Source organism: Canis lupus, chromosome 32 (genome assembly GCF_048164855.1).
Source record: "Canis lupus baileyi chromosome 32, mCanLup2.hap1, whole genome shotgun sequence".
NCBI classification, from domain to species: Eukaryota; Metazoa; Chordata; class Mammalia; order Carnivora; family Canidae; genus Canis; species Canis lupus.
In genome coordinates this window covers 20,014,489-20,040,749 of record NC_132869.1, presented here as the reverse complement: position 1 = coordinate 20,040,749, position 26,261 = coordinate 20,014,489, and the positions used below count along the sequence as shown (strand labels likewise).

Sequence of the window (26,261 nt, the reverse complement as noted above, 5' to 3'; positions counted from 1 at the left end):
TGGTATTGAGTTGTGTAAGTTCTTTATGTATTTTGGATATTAAATCCTTATCAGATGTATCATTTGCTAATTATATTCTCCCATTCAGTGGATTCTCTTTTGTCATTTTGTTAGTGGTTTTCTTTGCTGTGCAAAAGCTTTTTATTTGGGTATGGTCCTAGTTTTTTGTTTTTTTTTTTTTAATTAATTTATTTATTTTCCTAGTTGTTTTTAATTCTCTTGTCTTAGGAGATGTATCTAGAAAAATGTTTCTATAGCTGATGACAGAAATTGCTGCCTATGTTTTCTTTTCTTTTTTTTTTTTTTTTTTTAAGATTTTATTTATTTATTCATGAGAGACACAGAAAGAGGGAGGCAGAGACAGAAGCAGGCTCCGTGCGGGAGCCCGATGTGGGACTCGATCCCGGTTCTCCAGGATCACGCCCTGTGCTGAAGGCAGACATGCTTAACCACTGAGCCACCTAGGCATCCCCCTATGTTTTCTTATAGTTTTATGGTGTCAGGTCTCACATTGAGGTCTTTAGTCATTTTGAGCTTATTTTTGTGTGTTGTATTAGAAAGTGGTCTGGGTTGCCTGGCTGGCTCACTCAGAAGAGCATGCAACTCTTGCTTTTATGATTGGTCGGTCGTGAGTTCGAGCCCTATGTTGAATATAAAGATTACTTAAATATTTTTTAAAAAAAGAAAAGAGGGATCTCTGGGTGGCTCAGCGGTTTGGCGCCTGCCTTTGGCCCAGGGCGTGATCCTGGAGACCCGGGATCGAATCCCACATCGGGCTCCCGGTGCATGGAGCCTGCTTCTCCCTCTGCCTGTGTCTCTGCCTCTCTCTATGTCTATCATAAAATAAATAAATAAATCTTTAAAAAAAAGAAAAGAAAAGAGGCCAGTTTCATTCTTTTGCACGTAGCTGTTCAGTTTTCTCAGCACCATTTGTTGAAGAGACCGTCTTTTCTCCGTTGTATGTTCTTGCCTCCTTTGTCATAAATTGCCATATACATGTGGGTTTCTTTCTGCACTCTCTGTAATACATTTGTAGAGAATGAATCAGGATTCTATGTATTAAAATTTTTGATTGATACTACCAGTTGTCTATTTGAAGATTATTACCACTTCATTGTTTCTCCTTCTCCCTCTACCTGCCACTCCCCCTTCGTGTGTGTGTGTGTGTGTACGCGTGCGCGCGCACGCGCTCTCTCTCGCTTTGTCAAATAAATAAAATAGGGGGATCCCTGGGTGGCTCAGCGGTTCAGCACCTGCCTTTGGCCCAGGGCATGATCCTGGAGTCCTGGGATGGAGTCCCGTGTCGGGCTCCTGGCATGGAGCCAGCTTCTCCCCTCTGTCTGTGTCTCTGCCTCTCTCTCATGTCTATCATGAATAAATAAATAAAATCTTTAAAATCAATCAATCTTTAAGGGGGGTGGGCACCTGGGTGGCTCTGTCAGTTAAGTGTGTGCCTTCAGCTCAAGTCATGATCCCAGGACTGGGGATTGAGCCCCACATCGGCTCAGCCCAGAACCTGCTTCTCCTTTTCCCTTTTCCTCTGCCCGCCACCCTCCCTACTTATATGTGCACATGTGCACTCTTTCTCTCTGTCAAATAAATAAGTAAATATTTTTTAAAAAGAAATATTATACCACTTCAGCAGCAGTGTGCACAATTAGAACCCAAATCTTTATCTAAATACCATTCTTCTCCAAAAGGTACTTAGTAGAATGATTGGTTCCAGACCTGTGGCAGGTAAAAGATAAAGACAGCCTAGGACACTTTATGCCCTCAAAAATAAGGAAGTCCTCAACGACTAATGGGGTCTTCCTAAAAGGTTACAAAGAGCTGGGTGTAACAGGCTCTGCTGGCCAAATTTGGGACAATTTAAATATCAAACAAATAATTACATTACATTGAATTTTTATCAGTGATCATTTGGTGATACTAAGCAAAAGATGGTAGGAGAGAGTAAGTTCGTTTTTTTTTTTTATTTAAAAAAAATATTTGAGAGAGAGAGAGAGAGCATGAGCAGGGGGAGAGGGGCAGAGGGAGAAGTAGACTTCCTGCTAAGCAGGGAACCCAGTGTGGTTCTGTCCCAAAACCCTGGGATCACAACCTGAGCCGAAGGCAGATGCTTAACCAACTGAGCCACCCAGGTGGCCTAGTAAGCTTTTTAAAAGAGTACTAGCTAATACATGTAGAAGGAATTACAGTATTAAAAAACAATGACCATTTCTCAACCCCTGACATAGTACATAAAATTAAATTCAGGTATAGATCATCGTGGAGGCTATAAACTAGGTGAGAGGTTGTTGAACTGTTGACATGCTACAGATTACTAACCAATCACACAGGGGAAAAAAAAGAAACCAAACTTTATACTAGAGAAATCCTGTAGTCACTACCTTAATCAAATTCACCATCACTAATGCTGGAACATACTGACATCATCATGTGCCATTTGTTAGATTCATTAAGAAGTACTAAATTCAGGGATCCCTGGGTGGCGCAGCGGTTTGGCGCCTGCCTTTGGCCCAGGGCGCGATCCTGGAGACCCGGGATCGAATCCCACATCAGGCTCCTGGTGCATGGAGCCTGCTTCTCCCTCTGCCTGTGTCTCTGCCTCTCTCTCTCTCTCTCTGTATGTGACTATCATAAATAAATAAAAATTAAAAAAAAAAAAAAAGAAGTACTAAATTCACTGATGAAGGATTGTTTTCAAAAATGTTTAACCTAGGGATGCCTGGCTGGCTCACTGGTTGAGCGTCTGCCTTTGGCCCAGGGTGTGATCCTGGGGGCCCAGGATCGAGTCCTACATGGGGCTCCCTGCATGGAGCCTGCTTCTCCCTCTCCCTGTATCTCTGCCTCTCTCTGTGTGTTTCTAATGAATAAATAAATAAAATCTTAAAAAAAAAAATCCATCACTTATTTAACCCATCCTCCCTGCCCATCTCCCCTCTAGCAACCCTGTTTGTTCTCTATAGTTAAGAGTCTGTCTTATGGTCTGCTGCCCTCTCTTTTTTATCTTTGATCTATTTTGCTTAGCATAATACACTCTAGCTCCATCCATGTCGTTGAAATGGCAAGATTTTATTTTTTTTTTTTTTTTAAGATTTTATTTGAGAGACAGAGAAAATGAGCCAGGGGAATTGCAGAGGGAGAAGGAGAAGTAGACTTCCCCTGAACAGGGAGCTCAATCCCAGAACCCTGGGATCATGTCCTGAGCTGAAGGCCAATGCTTAACCGACTGAGCCAACCAGGTGCCCCTCTTTCCTGCTTTGTTGAAGATTAATTGACCATAGAGTTAAGGGTACATTTCTGGATTTTCTATTCTGTTCCATTGATCTATATGTGTGTTTTTGTGCCAGTACCATACTGTCTTGAAGGCTGTAGCTTTGTAATAGAGCTTAAAGTCTGGAATTATGATGCATTCAACTTTGCTTTCCTTTTTCAAGATTGCTTTGTCTATTCGGAATCTTAGAGTTCCATACAAATTTTAGGATTGTTTGTTCTAAAAAATGCTGGTGACATCTTGATGGGAATTGCATTGATTCTGTAGATTGCTTTGGGTAGTATAGACATTTTAACAGTAGTTGTTCTTTCAGTCCATGGGCATGGAATGTTTCCATATCTTTGGGTCCTCTTCAATTTCTTTCTTAAGTGTTCTATAATTTTCAGCAAAATACAGATCTTTTACCTCTTTGGTTATGTTTATTCTTAGGTATCTTGTGGTTTTTGGTGCAATTGTAAATAGGATCAATTCCTTGATTTCCCTTTCTGCTGTTTCATTATTGGTGTATAGAAAGGCAACAGATTTCTATATGTTGATTTTGTATCCTGTGACTTTACTGAATTTGTGTATCAGTTTTAGCAATTTTTTGGTGGAGTCTTTCGGTTTTCTAGGGTATCATGTTGTCTGCAAATAGTGAAAGTTTGACTTCTTCCTTGCCTATTTGGATGTCTTTTATTTCTTTTTTTGTTATCTGACTGCAGAGACTATGCAGAGGCTAGGATTTCCAGTATGATTTTGTTTTCTTTTTTAAGATTTTATTTATTTATTTACTTACTTGAGAGAGAGAGAGTGCATGCGTACTTGCATAAGTGGGAGGAAGGACAGAGGAAGAAGCTGACTCTCCCCTGAGCAGGGAGCCTGACATTGGGCTCCATGCCAGGACCCTGAGATGGTGACCTGAGCCAAAGGCAGATGCTTAACCAAGTGAGCCACCCAGGCGCTTCTCCAGTACATTTTAAATAAAAATGGTGACAGTGGATATCCTAGACAGGTTGAGGGATTTCAAGTGCATTGTCTTTTATTTTACATAAACAATGAAGTAATAACTCATAAAAGATTGGGAAGGAAAGTTTCAGGCTGTTAAGGGAGTATTAAAATTTATTGCATAGCAACAATCTTCTCTAGGATATGGCCCTTATAACAAGGGCTATAATTGTGTCCCCATAAGAAAGTGACTTCCTTCAAAGAATGTGTTCTGGGCAAATGTGTATAATTACAGTATTTCCTCAAACAAGAAGAAATAAATTCATTGAAAGACCTTCCCTCTTACGGAAGTGTGGTCAAACCTATATATAAATAGCATTATTAAAATCCTTGGTTAGGGATCCCTGGGTGGCGCAGCGGTTTAGCACCTGCCTTTGGCCGAGGGCGCGATCCTGGAGACTCGGGATCGAATCCCACGTCGGGCTCCCGGTGCATGGAGCCTGCTTCTCCCTCTGCCTATGTCTCTGCCCCTCTCTCTCTCTCTGTGACTATCGTAAATAAATAAAAATTAAAAAGAAAAATCCTTGGTTATTGGCAAATCAAATTATCCAGTTTGAAAATTATTGTTCGTGTCCTAGACAGCTGCTCAGGAAGCAATCCTGCATGCGTCTGGAAATGGCAAACTTTTACCATCTAAGGACTACTGCATGCTATATAACCCTCAGTGGACATCTCTTCCGAATACTCTAGAAAATGCAGTAAGTAAATCAAAGTTACTACTTATATATAGACATAAAATTATTGAAAGGTGAAGATGAGTGATTGTTATGTTGTAGTGTGTGAACTAGTTGTAATATATGATGGTCAATAAACAGTAATTGTTTTATTGTTTTGGCTCAAGTATTTTTCTCTCTGTGGGAAAAACAAATCAGGGAATTTTAAAGTACTTCCCTGGTTGTCATAAAATATTTCGAATTTAAAAGAACTTGGTATTAAACCAATACTGATACTTTGTCATTGAATGCATTTTTTGTGAATATGTTTATTATGTTAAAGACATTTCTCTTTCCAGACTTCTGTCAGTTTGATGAATCTGACTACCACACCACTATGCAACCTTTCTGATATTCCGCCTGATGGAATAAAGAGCAAAGCTGTTGTGGTAAAGTGGGGAACCTGCCATATTCTTGAAAAAGCCAGAATTGCACAAACAGGAGGTGCTGAAGCATTGTTGGTTGCCAATAACAGTGTCCTAGTAAGTTTTAAAACTTTAATAACTTTTGAGCTCATGATATATATCAAATTTCACAAGAATTGAATTATTTTGGGTATGTAGTTTAGGGGCTGAATTTTGAATAATCTCACAGTAGGGTTCTTTTAAAATAAACATTCTGGGGCCATATAGGTGACTAAGTTGGTTAAACATCTGACTCTTGATCTCAGCTCAGGTCTTGATCTCAGAGTTGGGAGTTCAAGTCCCACTTTGGACTCCATGCTGGGTGTAGAGCTTACTTAAAAAGAAATAATAGTGATTTTTTAAATAAATAAAATAAACATTCTGGCTATGATAGGTATTAATTAGAAAACTTTGGGACCCCTGGGTGGCGCAGCGGTTTGGCGCCTGCCTTTGGCCCAGGGCGCGATCCTGGAGATCCGGGATCGAATCCCACATCGGGCTCCCTGCATGGAGCCCGCTTCTCCCTCTGACTGTGTCTCTCCCTCTCTCTCTCTCTCTCTCTCTCTCTCTGTGACTATCATGAATAAATAAATAAAATCTCTAAAAAATAAAAAAAATAAATAAAAAAATAAAAAAAAAAACTTTGTAGTTTCTTTTCTGTTCCTAAAGTGGGCAAGACTTTGTTAGGAATGTGTGTATGCGTAGGTCTAATTAAACCTCAGTGTTGTATGTACGCACAGACATATATATATATGATATTCCTGTTTGTAAGTAAGTTTAAGTTTATGCTAAAGGATTCCAGTTTGAGAACTGGAAATCAAGGAAGAACATGTGAAACTTTGTTTTATAATTTTAAAAAAGATATAATATTAATACTTAAAGGAATAATTTGAGGGGTGCCTGGGTGGTTCAGTCAGTTAAATGCCTGATTCTGCTTGGGTGTGATCCCAGAGTCCTGGGATCAAGCCCCACATCAGACTCCCTGCTCAGAAGGGAGACTGCTTCTCCCTCTGCCTGCCACTCCCCCTACTTGTGCTTTCTTTCTCTTTCTCTCTCTCTCTCTCTCTCTCTCTGTTAAGTAAATAAAATCTCAAATAAATAGCAATGCAGGAATAAGGTGTATTTTATTCTGTAATTAGTAGCTCATAAGTTTTCATAATATGTTTTTTTTTTCTTTTAGTTTCCACCCTCAGGGAACAAATCTGAATTTCATGATGTGAAAATACTGATTGCATTTATAAGCCGTAAAGACTTCATAGATATGAAGCAGGTAAATTAGTAATTACATACTATACAAAGTTTATACATAGTACAATTCTTCACTTTTAACACTTGATATTCAATATAAATTATATATGCTCCATTTGCTAACAAGAAGCTATAAAGGCCTTATCAAGTCTTTATTTGGGAAGAGTTCACCTCTCAGAGAGCACAAGGTGTTTCTGAGCCCTCACTTTAGAATATTTATTTGTCCTGACTTCTTTAATAGGCTCTGTGTTATATCATTTATCTTACCCATAAATCCCTGGACAAGATGTCACTGTGTGGAACACTGAACTTTCAAGATTTAATAAACCAAAGCATAGCCTCATAATTCTGACAAGAGAATACATCATGTTGTCAAAAAGTTCTTGACTCTCTGTAGTGTCTGTTTCAGAGTGAAATTAGAACATTGCTGCCATATACTGGAATAGAAAACTAATTCTGTTTTGTTTTGTTTTTTCTTTTTTTGTCTTTCAGACTCTTGGAGATAACATTACTGTGAAAATGTATTCTCCATCATGGCCTAACTTTGACTATACTATGGTGGTTATTTTTGTAATTGCTGTGTTCACTGTGGCATTAGGAGGATACTGGAGTGGACTAATTGAATTGTAAGTTTAAGTAAACTTCAGTGTTTTTGTGCTAAATGGCTAAAAAATTATTGTTTGATAATCAATTTAATCATGTAACAACATGTAAATTTTACCTGACCTCAGAATATAGTGCTATTAAGATCTGATTATAGGTTTGTCCTCCTGTAGGTCATTTAATTTTTCACTGAGAAGGAAGTTATAGCTTCCTCTGACTCTTCTGCTGGTAGGCTAGCATTGAAACTACATCAAAGACATTTTAAAATTGAAATGTTTAATTATCTCTCTCAGAAAAGATGAAAATACTTGATGTCCTTGTGGGCCTATTTATTTAGATTAGAAGAAAATAAGTAAGAGAAGGTGGGACAGGGGGTTTTAGTTCCTCCTGAGAGCAATCATTGCAGTATGATCTCATCATGCTGTTTAATGCTTTAGAATTTCTGAAGATACGAAGCATGTTCATTTTTTTTTTTTAGATTTTATTTATTTATTCATGAGAGACACAGAAAGAGAGGCAGAGACACAGGCAGAGGGAGGAGAACAGGTTCTTATGCAAGGAGCCTGATGCGAGACTCTATCCCGGGAATCCAGGATCACACCCTGAGCCAAAGGCAGACAGACACTCAACCGCTGAGCCACCCAGGCATCCCTAAGCATGTTCATATTCTAATTTAAAAATAGGGGATCCCTGGGTGGCGCAGCGGTTTAGCGCCTTCCTTTGGCCCAGGGCGCGATCCTGGAGACCCGGGATCGAATCCCACGTCGGGCTCCCAGTGCATGGAGCCTGCTTCTCCCTCTGCCTGTGTCTCTGCCTCTCTTTCTCTCTCTCTCTCTGTGTGTGACTATCATAAAAAAAAAAAAAAAAAAAAAAGGAATTCCAGGGCAGCCAGGGTGGCTCAGCAGTTTAGTGCCTGCCTTCAGCCCAGGGCGTGATCCTGGAGACCCGGGATCGAGACCCACATCGAGCTCCCTGCATGGAGCCTGCTTCTCCCTCTGCCTGTGTCTCTGCCCCTCTCTCTCTCTCTCTCTCTGTGTCTCATGAATAAATAAAATCTTTAAAAATAAATGAATGAATGAATGAATGAGTGCATGAATGAATGAATTCCAAATGTACAGAAAATTTAGATTTCCCTGTTCAGTAACAACCTAAAGCCAGTCTTCTTGCAGTTATGTATGTCTGGCTCTGGATGAAAGCAGGCAACATTGTTAAAAGGAATCAGTTCATATTTAGAACTCTGAATTTAAAAATGTGCTCAAAGCATATTTGATGTATAAAGGACAATATATTCATCTTATGAATTGATCTGTAGGTTCCATTACAAAGGGCTTATTTGCAACTAAATGAAGTTAATATTACTTATAATTTCTTAAAATACTAAAATTTGATTGACTCACGTCAAGAGAAACATCTTAGGGTTGAACAAGTATAGTAGGTTTCTAGAATATTGAGCTTTAAATATTTTCCATATTTGGAAAACATGTTTCAACATATATATATATATACACATACACATATATATGCAATTCATATATATGTATATACATAGTTCATATGTATTCAACATCTATATACACATATACATGGGTGTGTGTATATATATATATATATATATCACATATTTTCATGTAAGCATTTTTTTCCATTATTAATCTTTAATAATGTAAGATCTCCAAGGTCATTTTCTAGATTATTTGGTGAAACTTCGTAAATAATTTCCCCAAAGCTCCTGATTCATTCAAAATGTTTTCCCCTTTAATCTATATTCTCAATATACTTCTATATATTGTAAATTATTTAAGTAAATTGTTTCTTCTCTAGAGCAGTGCTTTTCAAACTAGTATGTATACAAACTATCTTGAGATCTCATTAAAATGAAAATTCAGATTTAGTAGGCTTGGGATGGGGGCCAAGATTCCATGTTTTAAAAGAAGCTCCCAAATGATTTTGCTGGCCCACAGACCACACTTTGAGTTAGCAAGGTACGCTTTGTATACATGTCAGGGTAAGCTCTTCCTCAAGAAAATTGGAGATGGGAGAAGAATACATATAAGCTTTTTTATTCATAAAACATGATGATGGACAAAAACAGAGAATTTGTTACCTTCATAGCCATATTAGGAGAGAAGGAGTTCTTTACCTGCAGGATTACGGAATTTAAAAATTTTTCATTTTAATTACAGTTTAGTTAACGTACAGTGTTTATATTGGTTTAAGGTGTACAATTCAGTTCAATGCCTTACTCCATGCTCATCAAGAAAAATGTACTCTTAATCCCCTTTATCTATTTTGCCCATCCCCACACCTTCTTCCCCTCTGGCAACCACCAGTTTGCTTTCTGTATTTACAAGTATATTTTCTTGTTTTTGTTTTTTTACTTTGTTCATTTGTTTCTTAAAATTTTACATATGAGTGAAATTATATAATATTTATCTTTTCTCTGAATTTATTTAGCATTATACTCTCTCGGTTCATCCATATTGTTGCAAATGGCAATATCTTATTTTTAGGGCTAACTTATATCCTATCCTATTGTATATATACTTTATCCATTTATCTTTATCCATTCATCTATGGATGGAAACTTGGGTTGATTGCTTCCATATCTTGGCTATTGTGAGTAATGCTGTAATAGACACTTTTCAAATAAATGTTTTCATTTTCTTTGAGTAATTATCTAGTAGTTTCTATATATTTCTGGATCATATGGTAATTGTTTTTAATTTTTTAAGGAATCTCCATATTGTTTTCCACAGTGCTTACACAGTGCATTCCCATGAGCAGTGCACAGTGTTCCTTTTTCTCCACATCCTCACCAAACTTGATATTTCTTGTCTTTTGATCTAACAGATGTAAGGTAACATTTTATTTTTGTGTATTGTGTGAGAAAGTGGTCCGGTTTCATTCTTTTGCATGGAGCTGTCCAGTTTTTCTAACACCATTTGTTGAGGAATCTTTTTACCATTGCATATTCTTGCCTCCTATGTTGACAATTTATTCATCATGTAATCATGGACTTATATCTGGTCCCTCTATTCTTTGGATCTATGTGTCCTCTTTTGTGCCAGGACCATACTGTTTTGATTACAGTTTTATATTATATCTTCAAATCCAGGACTATGATATCTTCAGTTTTGTTTTTCTTTTTCAAGATGACTTTGCCTATTTGGGGTCTTTCTGTGATTCCATATAAATTTTAGGATTGTTTTAGTTCTACAAAAAATGCTGGTGGTACTTTGATAGGAATTGCATTAAATCTGTAGATTTGCTTTAGATGGTATGGACATTTTAACATATTTGTTCTTCCAATCCCTGAGCACAGAATATCTTTCCATTTGTTTGTGTTGCCTTCAATTTCTTTCATAGTTTTCAGGGTATAGGTCTTTAACCTTCTTGGTCCCAGGTATTTTATTATTTTTGGTATAATTGTAAATGGGATTGTTTACTTAATTTCTCTTTCTGCTACTTCATTTAAAAAAAAAAACAAAACATTTTATTCATTCGTTTGAAAGAGAGAATGCACATGGGGAGAGCCAAAGGGCAAAGGAGACGGACAAGCAGACTCCATGCTGAGCATGGAGCCTGACTCAGGGACCCAATCTCAGGACCCTGAGATCATGACTTAAGCCAAAACCAAGAGTTGGACACAACCAACTAAGCCACCCAGGTAGCCATCTGCTGCTTCAATATTAGTGTACAGAAATACAGCAGATGTCTATAAATTGACTTTGTTTCCTGCAGCCTTACTGAATTTATATATCAGTTCTAGTAGTTTTTGGTGGAGTCTTTTGGGTTTTCAATATATAGCATCATGTCATCTGCAAGTAGTGAAAGTTTTACTTCTTCCTTACCAATTTAGATACTTTTTACTATTTTTTCTTGTCTGATTGCTGTGGCTAGGACTTCCAGTACTGTGTTGAATAAAAATGATGAGAGTGGACATCCTTGTCTTATTCCTGACCTTCTCTTATTTTATAGTCTTTATTTGGTTTTGGTGTCAGGATTATGCTGGCCTCACAGGATGATTTTGGAAGCTTTCCTTCCTCTTCTTTTTTTTGGGAATAGCTTAGGAAGAATAGGTATTAACTCCTCTTTAAATGTTTGGTAGAATTCACCTATGAAGCTTTCTGGTCCTGAACTTGTGTTTGCTGAGACTTTTTTGATTTTTGATTACTGATTCAGTTTCTTTGCTGGTAATCAGTCTGTTCAAATTTTCTATTCCTTGAGTGAAATAAGTCAATTGGAGAAAGACCATACAGTTTCACTCATATGTGGAATATAAGAAATAGTGAAAGAGACCATAAGGAAAAGAAGGGAACTGTGAATGGGGAAATATTAGGAAGACAAACCATGAGAGACTCCTAACTCTGGAAAATAAACCAAAGGGTTGCAGAAGGGGAAAAGTGGGGAGATGGGGTAGCTGTGTGACACACACTAAGGAGGGCACTTGATGAGATGAGCAAAGGGTGGTGTTGTTTTTTTTTAAAGATTTTATTTATTCATGAGAGACAGAGAGAGGCAGAGACACAGACAGAGGGAGAAGCTGGCTCCCCACAGGGAACCCGATGCAGGACTCAATCCCCAGGATTGAGGATGAGGATCATGCCCTGAGCCAAAGGCAGACACTGTGCACTGCTCATGGGAATGCACTGTGTAAGCACTGCTAAGCCACCCAGGCGTCCCAAGCACAGCGTGTTATACTGTATGTTGGCAAATGGAATTTAAATAAAATACTTTTTAAAAAAAAAGACACTTAGCTCAAAAAAAGTTTTTTTTCTGTTCCTGATTCTGTTTTGGAAGGTTATATGTTTCTAGGAATTTATCCATTTCTTCTTGGTTGTCCAGTTTGTTCCCATATAATTTTTTATAATATTCTCTTATAATCCTTTGTATTTCTGTAGTATTGGTTGTTATTTCTCCTCTTTCATTTGTGATTTTGTTTGAGTCCTCTCTTTTTTTATGAGTCTGGCTAAAGGTTTATCAATTTTGTTGATTTTTTTCAAAGAACCAGCCCTTGGTTCCTTTGATCTGTTTTGTTGTTGTTGTTGTTGTTGTTTTTAGTTTCTATTTCTTTTATTTCTGTTTTGATCTTTATTATTTCCTTCCTTCTTTTGTTTTGAGTTTCTTTCTTCTTTTTCTAGCTCTGTTAGGTGTAAGATAAGGTGGTTTATTTGAGATTTTTCCTGCTTCTTGAGGTAGGCTATAAATTTCCCTCTTACAACAGCTTTTGCTGCATCCCTGAGATTTTGGTCTGTTTTGATTTCATTTTCATTTGTTTCCATGTGAGTTTTGATTTCTTCTTTGACTTCTTAGGTGACCCACTCGTTGTTTAGTAGCATGTTATTTAACCTCCATGTTTACTTGTGATCTTTTCAGATTTTTTTCTTGTGGTTGATTTCCAGTTTCATAGCATTGTGGTCAGAAACGATGCATGATATAACCTTGATCTTTTTTAATTTATTGAGATTTGTTTGTGGCCTAATATGTGATCTAGTCTGGAGAACGTTCCATGTGCACTTGAAAAGAATATATTTTCTGCTATTTTAGGATGGAGTGTTCTGAATATATCTTAAATCCATCTGGTTCAGTGCATCTTTCAAAGCCACCATTTCCTTGTTGATTTCTTGTTTGGATGATCTGTCCTATGATGTAAGTGGGTGTTAAAGTCCCCTACTGTTATTGTATTACTATTGCTTATTTATGTTTGTTAATAACTGTTTTATGTATTTGGGTGCTCTCATGTTTGGTGTATAAATATGCACAATTGTTACAGCTTATTGTTGGATTGTCCCCTTTATTATTATATAATGTCATTCTTTGTCTCTTGTTATAGCCTTTATTTTAAAGTCGATTTTGTCCAATGTAAGTATTTCTACCTTGGCTTTCTTTTCATACCCATTTACATGATAAATGCTTTTTCTTCCCTTCACTTTCAACCTGCATGTGTGTTTACGTCTAAAATGAGTCTCTTGTTGAGATTCATCTATTGCATACTGATGGGTCTTGCGTTTTTAATCCATTCTGTCACCCTGTGTCTTTTGATTAGAGCATTTCAACCATTCACATTCAAAGTTAGTTATTGATAGATATGTACTTATAATGTCATTTTGTTGCTTGTATTATGGATTTTTTTGTGGTTCTTCTGTGTTTCTTCTCTTATAATTAGACTTTCTTTATTGATAAACTTGGATTCCTTTCTCTTTTTATTTTGTGTATGTTTTACTGGTTTTTGACCTGTGGTTGCCATTAGGTTTGTATATAATATCTTCTGCATATAGCAGTCTATATTGAGTTGATGATTACTTAAGTGTGTACTCATTCTTTACTCCTCTCTCAACCTCCCATGTTTTAGGTATATGGTGTCATACTTTACGTCCTTATTTTGAGAGTCCCTTGATAAGTGTGTACATACATATATACTCACACACACACACACACTTATTTTTACTGCTTTTGTGCTTCCTACTTTTCTTACTCATGGTCTTTCCTTTCCACTCAAAGTGTCTCCTTTAACATTTCTTGTTAGAGCAGGTTTAGTGGTGATGAATTCCTTTAACTTTTGTTTGGGAACTTCTTTATCTCTCCTTCTATTCTGAATGATGGCCTTGCTAGATATTCTTGGCTACAGATTTTTTCCTTTCAATATTCTGAATATATCATGTTACTCCTTTCTGGCCTGCAAGGTTTCTGTTGAAAAATCAGCTGATAGCCTTTCTGGGGTTTTCCTTGTATGTAACTATTTTCTATTGCTGCTTTTAAAATTCTCTTTCAACATTATGGATTTTGAAATTGAGGTGGCCAATTCTAAAAGTAGAATAAAGACAGGCTCTATCCCAGGACCCTGATATCATGATCTGAGCTGAAGGCAGATGCTTAACTGACTGAGCGACTCAGGTATCCTTGTCTTTTCCTTTAAAGCATTCTACCGGGCAGCCTGGGTGGCTCAGCGGTTTAGCACTGCCTTCGGCCCAGGGCATGATCCTGGAGACAGGATCAAGTCCCACATCAGGCTCCCTATATGGAGCCTGCTTCTCCCTCTGCCTGAGTCTCTGCCTCTCTCTCTCTCTCTCTCTCTCTCTCTCTCTCTCTCTGTCTCTGTCTCTCATGAATAAATAAATAAAACTTTAAAAAAAAATTAAAGCATTCCACCTGGAGAACTGATACACTAAATAGGAATATATAAAATTTTCATTATAATATATATGAATGTATAAATCCTTCACTGGAATAAAAATAGCTTTAAATGTATCTGTTTGCAATGACAGATGCCAAAAATTGACACTTTTTCCCAATTTTGCTTCTGGAAAAAAATGCTGTTTCAAAAGTTAGTGGTTAATAACAGATCATCTCTGGAGGGTAAAATTGTAGGAACTTTTTACTTTCTAGATTAAGTACTTTTTTTTCCCCAAGATTTTATTTATTTATTCATGAAACACACAGAGAGAGGCAGAGACATAGATAGAGAAGCAGGCTTCTCGCAGGGAGCCTGATGCGGGACTCAATCCCCATACCAGGATCATGCCCTGAGCTGAAGGCAGATGCTCAACTGCTGAGCCACCCAGGCATCCCTAGATTAAGTACTTTCTGTTTGGTGTACTGTTTTTAAAGTATTATTACTTTGTAGTCAGAAACAAATTTATGTTGGTATTGGAGATAGATTTTAAAAATAACTGTACTTGGCAGAGATTGGCTGAAGTTCCTGTGTGTGTTTATACAGGGAGAGCATGAAGGCAGTGACAAACACTGAAGATAGAGAAACGAGGAGAAAGAAGGACGAATATTTAACTTTTAGTCCTCTAACAGTTGTAATATTTGTGGTTGTCTGCTGTGTTATGATGGTCTTACTTTATTTCTTCTACAAATGGTTGGGTAAGAAGTCATATTTCTTTTTTTTTTTTTTTTTTAAGAAGTCATATTTCATATTTGCTACTTTCAGCCTACAAGTTTTTCATTTACTTCACTAGATTTAAGATATTATACCTGGGAAGCTTAAGCAAATAATTAAAGTGATGTTAACTTTTTAAACTATCAGAAGTGTTAGATCTCCATCACTCTGGGATAAAAAATACTCAGATTAAAAATATACTATGTCTTTGAAATAAGAATACTTCTTCATGGATGACTCAGAAAAAAATTGTGGTGGCCCCTAATTTTTCCTCTCTGCAGGTAAAGCTGGAGATGGAGAGCCTCTTATCTAAGCAACAGTTTAAGGACCTCTTGGTAACTGTATTTAGTTACATGAAATAGAAAATATTCAAATTACTAATTTATTGCCTCTCCTTACCCTCAAAGTGTGGTTTGTTCCTTTGTCAGTGTGCAATTCAAGATGTATCACTCAGATTTTGTTTTACTTGAATCAATAGTCAGGATTGTGCTACATGTAAAGACACACAAGTACTTGCCTATGGTCCAGAAAGTAATGGGTACTTTCCCTTTAAGAAGGTAGAGATTTAAAAAAAAAAAAAAAGAAGGTGGGGTAGAAACTCTAAGGGCTTGCCCATCCCCTGGAGAATCGTGTTAGTGGTCTGAAAGAATGGAAATTTGCCATCTCTAGCCAATGCACAACATAAAGAGGAGGAGACCAGGGAAAAGGGAAATGTACTTGGTAAGAACTAGCAAAAACACTTTGTAAAAACCACCACAGGCTCCAGTGCTTATTTGGAGAAGATTAGCACAATTTTCTGGACTAGAAAACTGAGGCACTCGGGTTAGTTTCAGCCTATTTTCCAATTCCTCCTGTCCTGTGGCAGCATTAAAAACTAGACCTATGACATACATTTTCAGTTAGAAAAAAGAATTATTTGAATGTCACTCATATTTCAATTTGTTTCTGGGAGAGTGGGTACTAGGATAGTTATTTATATTACATTATCATTGTGCAGTTAATTTTTCTAATTTAATACCAGCCTTCAGTTGTTTGTGTCTGACCCTCAGTCAATTAATTAGTGGTCTTTGATAGGAAAAAAAGTCCTCTACCCCCCCTAAAGCATGTTTTCATTTTTGGTGAGAAATTTCCTTAAATTTACTGGTATTTAAAAAGTTGACCTTGTTTATAAATGTAATTTTTTTAGTGGGAAAATTATTAAACCTGGGACATGGGGTTTAATTATGACTGACAAAATCGACATGATACTACAGGATTTAATGTACCTCCAAATGATTCCTAAAGGCTAAAGTTGCTGCCATTTTTAATATATAAAAATATATCAAATTGCTAAGGTTCCCCTTACCATTTTAAGTCATGCTCAAGAAAGTAACTACAGGTGGTTATATTAACCGGATACTTTCTCATGCCTAATCATTTTCCTATGTAACATTGAATGAAATACTTAAAACTCTATTAGGGTCTCAGGAGCATGATTTCTACCTAAGTTTTAAAACTCAGTTGGCAGCCTTTGGTGGATGACTTACCAAACATAACTTGGCAGTTTTTTTACTTTCTTTTACCGTTCACATTACCATATGTAACTAGTGTTAACAAATAACAGGGGACTAAAAAAGTAATTTGTCCAAGTTCAGAATTGGAAAGTGGCCAATATTTAAAAACAAGGATATCAGAAAATTTTGGATGGTATGTTTTTCTTTCTTTTTTTCAAATGTATTTTTTTTATTTTTTATTTTTTTATTTTTTGTATCTGTGTTTCCGAAAAAGGAACACTTCTGCAGACTCCTGAATAAGATCTAAGTTGTCCAGCCACATAAACAGCAAGATGCTGGATGATTTTTCTATGACATTTTAAAGATGACATAAAAGCTGTATTGATTTTTAAAAAAGAAAGAAGGAAGGAAGGGGGGCTATCCTTTACTTACTGTCTCTAGATTACTCTTTCTTTCTCACCTATAGAGCAGAGTTTCAATTTTCTGAAAGTTAGTGAAATATGAAAAAATTCAGGTAAAATTTGTATTTCCATTGTGAAATTTTGAGAAACGAGTATTTTATTTTAGAGTACAACAGTTTCTTCCCCTTTTTGAGAATAAGGAGATCAAATGTAATTTTAAATAATTGTCAAAAAAGTATAGCTAATATAGAAAAATATTTGTGAGTTTTAACTACCTTAGCTTCATATCATAAAGTGGTTTGTTTAAATGGATTTGGTTTTTACCACAGGTCAAGTTATTAGAGGTAAATTACACGATAGGGAAATATAGCATGATTAATGTCTAAGGTAGGTGTCAGTTCTCATCCCTAAGCTGCATTTTAAAAATGTTTATACTACTTCCTTAATTTGTCTATTCCTTAGATGTAAGTACTTACAAGTGTCTACAACTCACTTCATAGACAGCTTTAACAGACATGTTTGAATCATTGAATGATAGAAAATGTAGCCCTTGAACAGTCCTACCAGTGTGTAATGGAACTAAAACAACACATAAAATACCCATTCTTCAGTAAAACTCAGGATCTAAATATTTTCAGCTTAGTAACCAATTCAGATTATAGTATGGTCCCAGCATTGAAAGTATCAACAACGATTCACTAAGAAAGCTGCATTAATATTGCTTGTAAAAATATTTTCTTATCATATTTTCTTCTGTTCTCATATAATTTAGTGTCTTTTTTTTTCTAGTTTATGTTATGATAGCAATTTTCTGCATAGCATCAGCAATGAGTCTGTACAACTGTCTTGCTGCACTAATTCGTAAGATACCATGTGGACAATGCACGTATGTATCTCTTACAAGGAATCCTATAATGTTGGTATTTGTAATTTGAAATAGAACAGGGGAAAGAAGTGGTATTTTATTTATTTTTTTAAGAAGTGGTATTTTAAACCTGTGTGATCCAATATACCTGTGACTATTAAAATTTAAATTAATTTAAATTTAAAAATTCAGTTCTTCAGTCTCAGCCACATTTCAGATGTTAAATAACTATATGGAGTTAGTGGCTACTGTATTGGGCAGCATAGATATAGAACATTTTCATTATGTCTGTGTCAAATATTCTTTGATATATCATTTGTTGTACTCAAATCATGACTTTTAAATTGATATTTCAATAGCTTTCTTATGACTATGGTTAACATTTGTCATTTCTCATGTTGAAGTGAACATTGTATTTCATCTACAGAGTAACTAATTTCAGTCTATTTTTTAGGTTTATGTTTCGTGGCAAAAGCATTGAAGTGAGACTTATTTTGCTCTCTGGACTATGCATAGCAGTAGCTGTTGTTTGGGCCGTATTTAGAAATGAAGATAGGTATGAGTACTCAGTGTATTTGCTTTTAGATTAAGGATACATTATTTTATATCTTGATTGATAATTATGCATTATGATTATTACAGATTTTTTTTTCACTTTTATCCCGCAACACCATAGTCTTGAAACAAGCTAAATAAGTACTTATAAAGGAGATCTTGTGATAATGAATTTAAGGTCATTGAGACCAGAAAATATGTACTATGATTTAAACATTTAAGCTGAAATAGGCTTCAAAAATATACTTTTTTTTAATTCATTTTATTTAAAGATTTTATTTATTTATTGATGACACAGAGAGAAAGAGAGGCAGAGACACAGGCAGAGGGAGAAGCAGGCTCCATGCAGAGAGCCCGATGTGGGACTCGACCCCAGGTCTCCAGGATCACACCCTGGGCGGAAAGCAGACAGACGCTCAACCGCTGAGCCACCCAGGTGTCCCAAAAATATACTTAATTATAATACATCCACATTATGAAGTACAATGTAGCTGTAAAGGATGAAGAAGATCTCTAAATTGACAGGCAGTGATTTCCAGGATGTATTTTTAAGTGAAAAAATAATATATAGAGTATTCTATCTTTTATGTAAGAAAGGAAATATACAAGTATCTGTCCATCTGCAGGCAGGATAACCAGAAAAATTTTTTTGACTTTTTAATGGTTTATTAATAAAATTTTTAAAGCTTAAAGCCACTCCTAGCCTAAAATTTGGAAATAAAGTTTATACAATTTTAGGCAGCTTCAGTTGATAATTATGCATATCACTTCCTGGTAGATTATGTTACATAGGTCTCGTTTCCTTTAGATCCAGCTATCGGGACATATGTTAAAACCAATATCTTTAGTTATGAACTAACTTTTTAAAAGAAACAGAAGATTAAAGATAAGTATGTACTATATTCAATGTATGTTCTGAGGTAGCCTTTCACCTTTTCCTTAGTAGAGTAGTATTTATTATTCTAGTAGGATAGTAAATTAATAAATACAGAGAGTATGAGAAGTTTTTTTGTCATTATAATTGCTGCTTAATAATCAAATAGTCAAATCCTAGCAAATGAATGATACTACTTTAGTGATCTATTTCTTTGAAAAGTCCCATTTAAGAATAACTACATAAACCAATAGAATAACTTCTTTTGATTTTAGGTGGGCTTGGATTTTGCAGGATATCTTGGGGATTGCTTTCTGTCTGAATTTAATTAAAACACTGAAGTTACCCAACTTCAAGGTAAAGTAGACTGCTTGGCTAGTTAAAATAATTTTTTCTTTTAAAACAACTTTATTCAAGTATAATTTACTTGTAACAAAATGCATCCATTTTAAGTATACAGTTTATTGAAGTTTTACAAATGAATAACTTTGTAGCCGCCATCCTGATCAATTATAGAAGACTTCTCATCACTTCAAAAGCTTTCTCCTGCCCTTTTGCAATTAGTCCCAATCACCAGGCCTAACTAACCACTGATTTGCTAGCTGAAATATTTTTTTAATCATTTATATAATCTGCCAAATTCATGAAATCCTTATAGACAAAATATCAACAAAGAACATTTCTTTGATTTAGTGATTCTTTCTGATGGACATTAAGGAGAACATGTGATGTAATGAGCACTGGATATTATATAAGACTAATGAATCACTGATCTCTACCTCTGAAACCATAATACATTATATATTAATTGAATTTAAATTTTAAAAATTAGAATAAAATTTTTTTAAAGGAAAAGAAATTAAAGAATGGGATAAAGCAGATAAAATTGTTAATGTGACTTGTAGAATAAAACTATAAATAGTAATACTGTTAAATGCCTTTAAAAAAATAGTGTTCAAATGTAATTTCACATGTTTATTTATACTTGCAAAGCAATATGAGCTCTTAATTTATTTATTATCATTTTTTTTATGATCTCTTAATTTAGATGGAAGTTTGACCTTTAATTTTTTTCTTTTTTTCAACAGTCATGTGTGATACTTCTAGGCCTTCTCCTCCTCTATGATGTGTTTTTTGTTTTCATAACACCATTCATCACAAAGGTATGATATTTTTGAAATCCATGAGAAACATGCTAGAAGAGAAGTTTAAACCTGCTCTTAGATTACTAATTTTCTAAGTGTTTACCATTAAGTGAGTGCTGATTCTCTTTTGAAAATTGTCATTGAAGTTGGCCTTTTCATAGAGGATTATTTAAGCCTTTAAATCATTCTGCTAAATGAAAAATGTCTCCTGGCGGATCATGAGAGTATAAATTTTCTTCATACCCATTTTAAAGTAATTTTTCTTATTATAAAACAATAAAAATTTGCTATAGATAATATAAGCAGCAAAAAGAATGAAAATGCGTCATTGCCACTTTGATTTCTGTACCCCTAGTTTGAGGCAGAAACTGCTCCACACCAGAAGTCTGAAGACATGAAGTGTAGCTCTGTAACTTTGTTACCCTAGCAAGTCACTCAGCACTTTGTGCTTCGAGTTCCTAATCCATCCTGTGAGGGAATATTGCTAGCATTCCAGCCTCTCTCTTCCATCAGTAGAATTCTCCTGGTTGGAACTGACAGAACCCAATCTAACCTTTCTATACCACAAAGGTCCCTTCTATCCAACCTCTGAATAGAGGCCAAGATGGAGCTGGTCTCAGAAGAAACTAGACCCAGGGTGCATACTCTCTCTTTCCACTTCTGTCCATTTTGTTTGTTGCGCCAGACTGGCTTTTTCTATGATATTATAATCTTGGCAGCTGACAGCTCCTGATTCACCTATCCCCAGCTCTGCCACTAGCTTTTCCATAAAATGGTGATGCTGTTCCCAGAATAAGAGAGAGGTATTGGATGAGTGTGATAGTCCTTCATTATTTGCCCAGTTTTTCTACTTGTCCCTATTCCCATCTCTCTTTCTTTTTTTTTTTTTTTTTTTTAAGATTTGTATTTATTTATTCATGAGAGACAGAGAGAGAGAGAGAAAGAGAGGCAGAGACACAGGCAGAGGGAGAAGCAGGCTCCATGCAGGGACTCAACCCAGACTCCGGGATCACGCCCTGAGCTGAAGGCAGACACTTAACTACTGAGCCACCCAGGTGCCCCCTATTCCCATTTCATGAGTATTTTATTGCTCAATTCTCCTGCTTTCCCCATATCATGTTGAGTCTCATTTTGTAACTTTATATCATCTCTCTATCCTTTGTCATTCTCAAGTATTCAGTATTTGATATTATAATCACTACACTTTTCCCATTAGTTCTTTTTTTTTTTTTTTTAAGATTTTATTTATTAGGGATCCCTGGGTGGCTCAGCAGTTTAGCTCCTGCCTTCGGCCCAGGGCGTGATTCTGGAGTTCCAGGATCGATTCCCTCATCGGGCTCCCTGCGTGGAGCCTGCTTCTCCCTCTGCCTGTGTCTCTGCCTCTCTCTCTCTCTGTGTCTCTCATGAATAAATAAATAAAATCTTTTAAAATAAAAATAAAGATTTTATTTATTAGATGGATGGGGGTGCGGAGAGAGCACAAGCAGGGGGTATTGGCAGGCAGAGGGAGAGAGAAGCAGCAGACTCCCTGCTGAGTGAAGAATCCAACATGGGGTTCAATCCCAGGACCCCAGGATTATGACCTGAGCCAAAGGCAGCTGTTTAACTGACAGAGCCGCCCAGGCCACTCCCATTAGTTATTTATCTCTTCTTTTGCCCCTACCATTTGTGAAATCATTGTAAAACTCTGCACTTTTAGTATTTTCTATAATGGCATAAACTTGGCGCACAAAGATGTGCCCCCTTAGGGAGCTAAAATTAAAATGCAAGGGGCATCCCTGGGTGGCTCAGCAGTTTAGCGCCTGCCTTCGGCCCAGGGCTTGATCCTGGAGTCCCGGGATCGAGTCCCACATCGGGCTCCCTGCATGGAGCCTGCTTCTCCCTCTGCCTGTATCTCTGCCTCTCTCTCTCTTTCTCTCTCTCTCTCTCTCATGAATAAATAAAATCTTTAAAAAAATAAAATAAAATGCAAGTAGGTAATGTAGTTAAGTGCCCCAAATTGCAGCTAACCAGACCATTTTACTAACATTTTTTTGTGCCTTAATGATGAGCCATTTGAGTCATTGACTTTGTTGAGCAAAAGTAAACTTTTTAAAGCATAGAATTAGTATTATGGATTATCACAAAAAAATGTTGGTTAATGAAAGCTTTCTATCTAAAGCCATCCCAGCTTGTGTCAATTTGTTTGGATCAAAAAAAAAAAATGTTTCTGTCACTCCAAAGGGGTCTCATAATGAAAGTAAAGCATTCTCTATACAAAGTCATTCTCATAAGTCAGCAGATAGTCATAACATATGGCACATATATTACACAGGGCATGTCGATATGAACTGTAACTAAACCCTTTAAATTTTTTTTCCATTCAGTTTTTTTTGTTGTTAATTTTTTTTCAGAGAGAGAGAACAGAACAAGGATTGTAAGCAGGCTCTGTACTCAGGGCACGCTTAAGATCATGTCCTGAGCCAAAATCGAGTCAGATGCTTAACCAACTGAGCCACCCAGGTGCCCCTCCTTTTAAAGACTCGTATCACTTTATAAATGCTAACTGTGTCTGTCAGCAAACTATTTACATTCCCTACACATAAAAAGTTTCAGATTTTTAAAGATAAAGGATAGGGATCCCTGGATGGCACAGCGGTTTGGCGCCTGCCTTTGGCCCAGGGCATGATCCTGGAGACCCGGGATCGAATCCCACGTCGGGCTCCCGGTGCATGGAGCCTGCTTCTCCCTCTGCCTATGTCTCTGCCTCTCTTTCTCTCTCTCTGTGTGACTATCTTAAATAAATTAAAAAAAATTTTTTTTAAATAAAAAAAAAGATAAAGCATAATAATAATAAAGATGCCTTCGAGGCCTCTTTCTTCTCCGTCTAGAGAATTTATCATCTTCTTTTTTTCCTATATTTGTTGCCACTGACTAGGAATGTGATTTCTAGTACTGTGATCTGGTAAAAAAAGATTAGAAGTGCTTTTTGGAGTTCACCAGTATAGATTTACTTTAACACCTTCTCAGTCTGGCTTGTTTTTATTAAGGTAACTTGCTTTAGTAAGTAACTCAAAATGAAAATCAAATATGTAATTTCTGATTTGGGTTTTTTTTAATTGAAAACTTTAAGGATTAAACATTGAACACGTTAAACAGTCTTTCAGCTCTGGTGTTAGCAGAGTCTTAACGAATAAGCAGAGCAGGTGGCCACAAGAGTATGGGCAATAAGAACCTATATTCAAGGGTACCTGGGTGGTTCAGTCAGTTAACTGTCCAACTCTCAAAGAGTTGTGAGATCAAGCCCGGTTTTGAGCTCAACACTGGGCATGAAGCCTGCTTGGGATTCTCTCTCCCTCTCTCTCTCCCTCTCCCTCTGCTCCTCTTCCCCCAGCCCCACTCTCAATTTCTCTCTGTAAACAAACAAAACCCACATATCTGTCTTCATTTCTTTTTTCCTTCCACTCCTGTAACTTGGTATAGTATGTTGCAAATAGTAGTTGCTCAGATACCTGAATGTAGGAGAGAATGTCAGTGACAGCCTTCACTTAAGTGTTTTAAATAACAATTAGAAAATGAACCAAAATGAACTATATCTGGAAATTAAATAAGGACTTGTATTTAATATTAGTCTGTTTTCCTAAACTCCTGTGACTTAACCCTTCTGTAACCTGAAGCATAACATGAGGGAAATATTTCTGTAGCTAGAGATTATATCCTTTCCGCTCAGCTCAGATATCAGTGAAGTCCTTTTAAAAACACTAAAGTGATTTTTCCTATGCTCCCCACCCACATGGAAAATATTATAGTTACTTGATCAAATTCTCTTCAAATTCAGCATTTTTTTGATCTTCCCACTATCTGTTTGGTGATATATTCATCGTAATGTAAAGTATAGGTGGGTGCTCATGCAGTCTTCATTTTGCTATATCAAAATGTTTCCCCTTCACAACAGTCTTATATGTCAGGAACGAATTATTAAAGGACTCCTCACATAGCCCCCATAAAAAGACCTTAGCCAGACACAATGAAAATCAGCTAAGGTTATGTTTTGATTGAGACCTAAAAGGCTGGCAGGGCCAAAACTGGACAGGAGACAGGCTATAGAAGCTTCTCAAGTTCTTTAGGGCTGGGTCTTTGCAAGTGTGACTTCTTTGTTATTATGTGAATAGCCAGAAGGTCAAATGTATTTTTATTCAAATAAAGTTACCAGTATTTATATAAATCTAAATACAAAAAGATTTTAGTATTTCTTTTGTCTCTATTCACTGTTATTGCTAAAAATGACTAAGGACACATGGTACATGACATAATGTGATTATAAGCACTTAAAATTTATAGTCTATTAAAAATGCTAGCTATTTGTTGTCAGTACAGATCAGTGCCCAGAGCTTCACTTGAATAATATGTGTGTGGTTTATCTGCTAGTTAATGATCATTGTTGAACTCTAATAGAATGAAGCATTGTGCTTGGTGAATTTTGTTTTAGACGGCTTCAGTTTCTGCTAAACTTTTTTTTTTTTTTTTTTTTAAGGATAAAGGGCTGTCTGCAGCCTGTTTTTCATTAGTTTTCTGTAGGCCATTAGCCATAGGGTCAAATCATTCTTGAATACTGATAGATCATTCTCTTTAAATGATTGGACAATTTCTTTCTTTCATCTTCCTCCTCAATTTTAGAATGGCGAGAGTATCATGGTTGAACTTGCAGCTGGACCTTTTGGAAATAATGAAAAGGTAGGGATGGCAATTAAACAGAAATGGCCACCAATGTATATATGTGTGTCCAGTTAATAATTTTGCCTTCCCGTGTAATACATTGGTCATATAGTGCATGTTAAGGTATTGTAAAACTTTATTTCTCACAAAATATAGCCCTTTTCTTAGTTATTCTAAATTATTAAATACCTATTGACTTGGGTTTCATCCTAGAATGATGGAAACTTGGTGGAAGCCACTGCTCAACCCTCAGCTCCCCATGAGAAAGTAAGGATTGTATTTCAGATATGTTCATTGGACTTTAAATCATACCCTCTGAGACAAGATTCTTCTTTGGGAGAAAGAAATCCAGATTTTAAAAAAGTATATGTATATATATATATTTCAAGACCTGAGTCCTATTTTTGGTATAAAGACAAAAAAAAAAAAAAAAGAAAGAAAGAAAGAAAAGGAAAAAAAAAAGGTTAGATGTGGGAATACTGGATTAATTCTGTTAACCCTCATGTGTGTTGGGTTTCATTTTTCCAAAACTGTATATCTATTTCTTTCAAGCTTTCTATGCATTCAGAGTATATAAGTGTGTAATTTATGTTCTCTGATTTCAAATTCTTCTAAAAATGTTAAAACAATTACTCTAATATCAATCCTTCCCTTTCTAAGAGATATGTGTAAAAATTTCTAAGAGATTTATTGGTGCCTTTTTTTTTTTTTTTTTTTTTTTTCATAATTACAGTTGCCAGTAGTCATCAGGGTGCCAAAGCTGGCCTATTTCTCAGTAATGAGTGTGTGCCTCATGCCAGTTTCAATACTGGGTTTTGGGGATATTATTGTACCAGGTAAGCAATTGTTTGTAACAATTTCAGTAAAATATACTGATAGTTTAAAATTGCCAAATGCTTAGTATCTATTAAAAGTTACTTGTTCTGTATTAACCATTTATGGTTATTGCTAGAGCTGGGATCAGTGACGAAAATAGAAAAAAAAGCATTTCAAGGGGTAGAAGATAAAGCCCAAATGGTAACAACCAAAGTCTATCTCCCCTGGCTCATAAGTGTCTTAGAGAAAGCACCTAGGATCAGTTTGACCTACTTGCCCAAGAAAGTATATAACAAAACCCTT

The 26,261-nt window shown here is 36.2% G+C and overlaps 1 protein-coding gene across 5 annotated transcripts in view; it reads left to right on the top strand.

Annotated features, from left to right (window-relative positions):
- SPPL2A (signal peptide peptidase like 2A) overlaps positions 1 to 26,261 on the top strand; it is a 151,868-nt gene that overhangs the window by 108,986 nt on the left and 16,621 nt on the right. For 3 of the 5 annotated variants that reach the window (XM_072808486.1, XM_072808489.1, XM_072808487.1), the window contains exons 2-14: positions 4,840 to 4,959; positions 5,274 to 5,456; positions 6,559 to 6,648; positions 7,119 to 7,252; positions 14,947 to 15,098; positions 17,798 to 17,894; positions 18,328 to 18,429; positions 18,727 to 18,864; positions 19,578 to 19,659; positions 20,391 to 20,465; positions 25,104 to 25,160; positions 25,356 to 25,409; positions 25,876 to 25,978. In XM_072808486.1, coding sequence (XP_072664587.1) covers positions 4,840 to 4,959; positions 5,274 to 5,456; positions 6,559 to 6,648; positions 7,119 to 7,252; positions 14,947 to 15,098; positions 17,798 to 17,894; positions 18,328 to 18,429; positions 18,727 to 18,864; positions 19,578 to 19,659; positions 20,391 to 20,465; positions 25,104 to 25,160; positions 25,356 to 25,409; positions 25,876 to 25,978 — 1,387 coding nt within the window. The remainder of the gene's footprint in view (positions 1 to 4,839; positions 4,960 to 5,273; positions 5,457 to 6,558; positions 6,649 to 7,118; positions 7,253 to 14,946; positions 15,099 to 17,797; positions 17,895 to 18,327; positions 18,430 to 18,726; positions 18,865 to 19,577; positions 19,660 to 20,390; positions 20,466 to 25,103; positions 25,161 to 25,355; positions 25,410 to 25,875; positions 25,979 to 26,261) is intronic. The other 2 variants (XM_072808490.1, XM_072808488.1) reach the window with 1 other exon arrangement.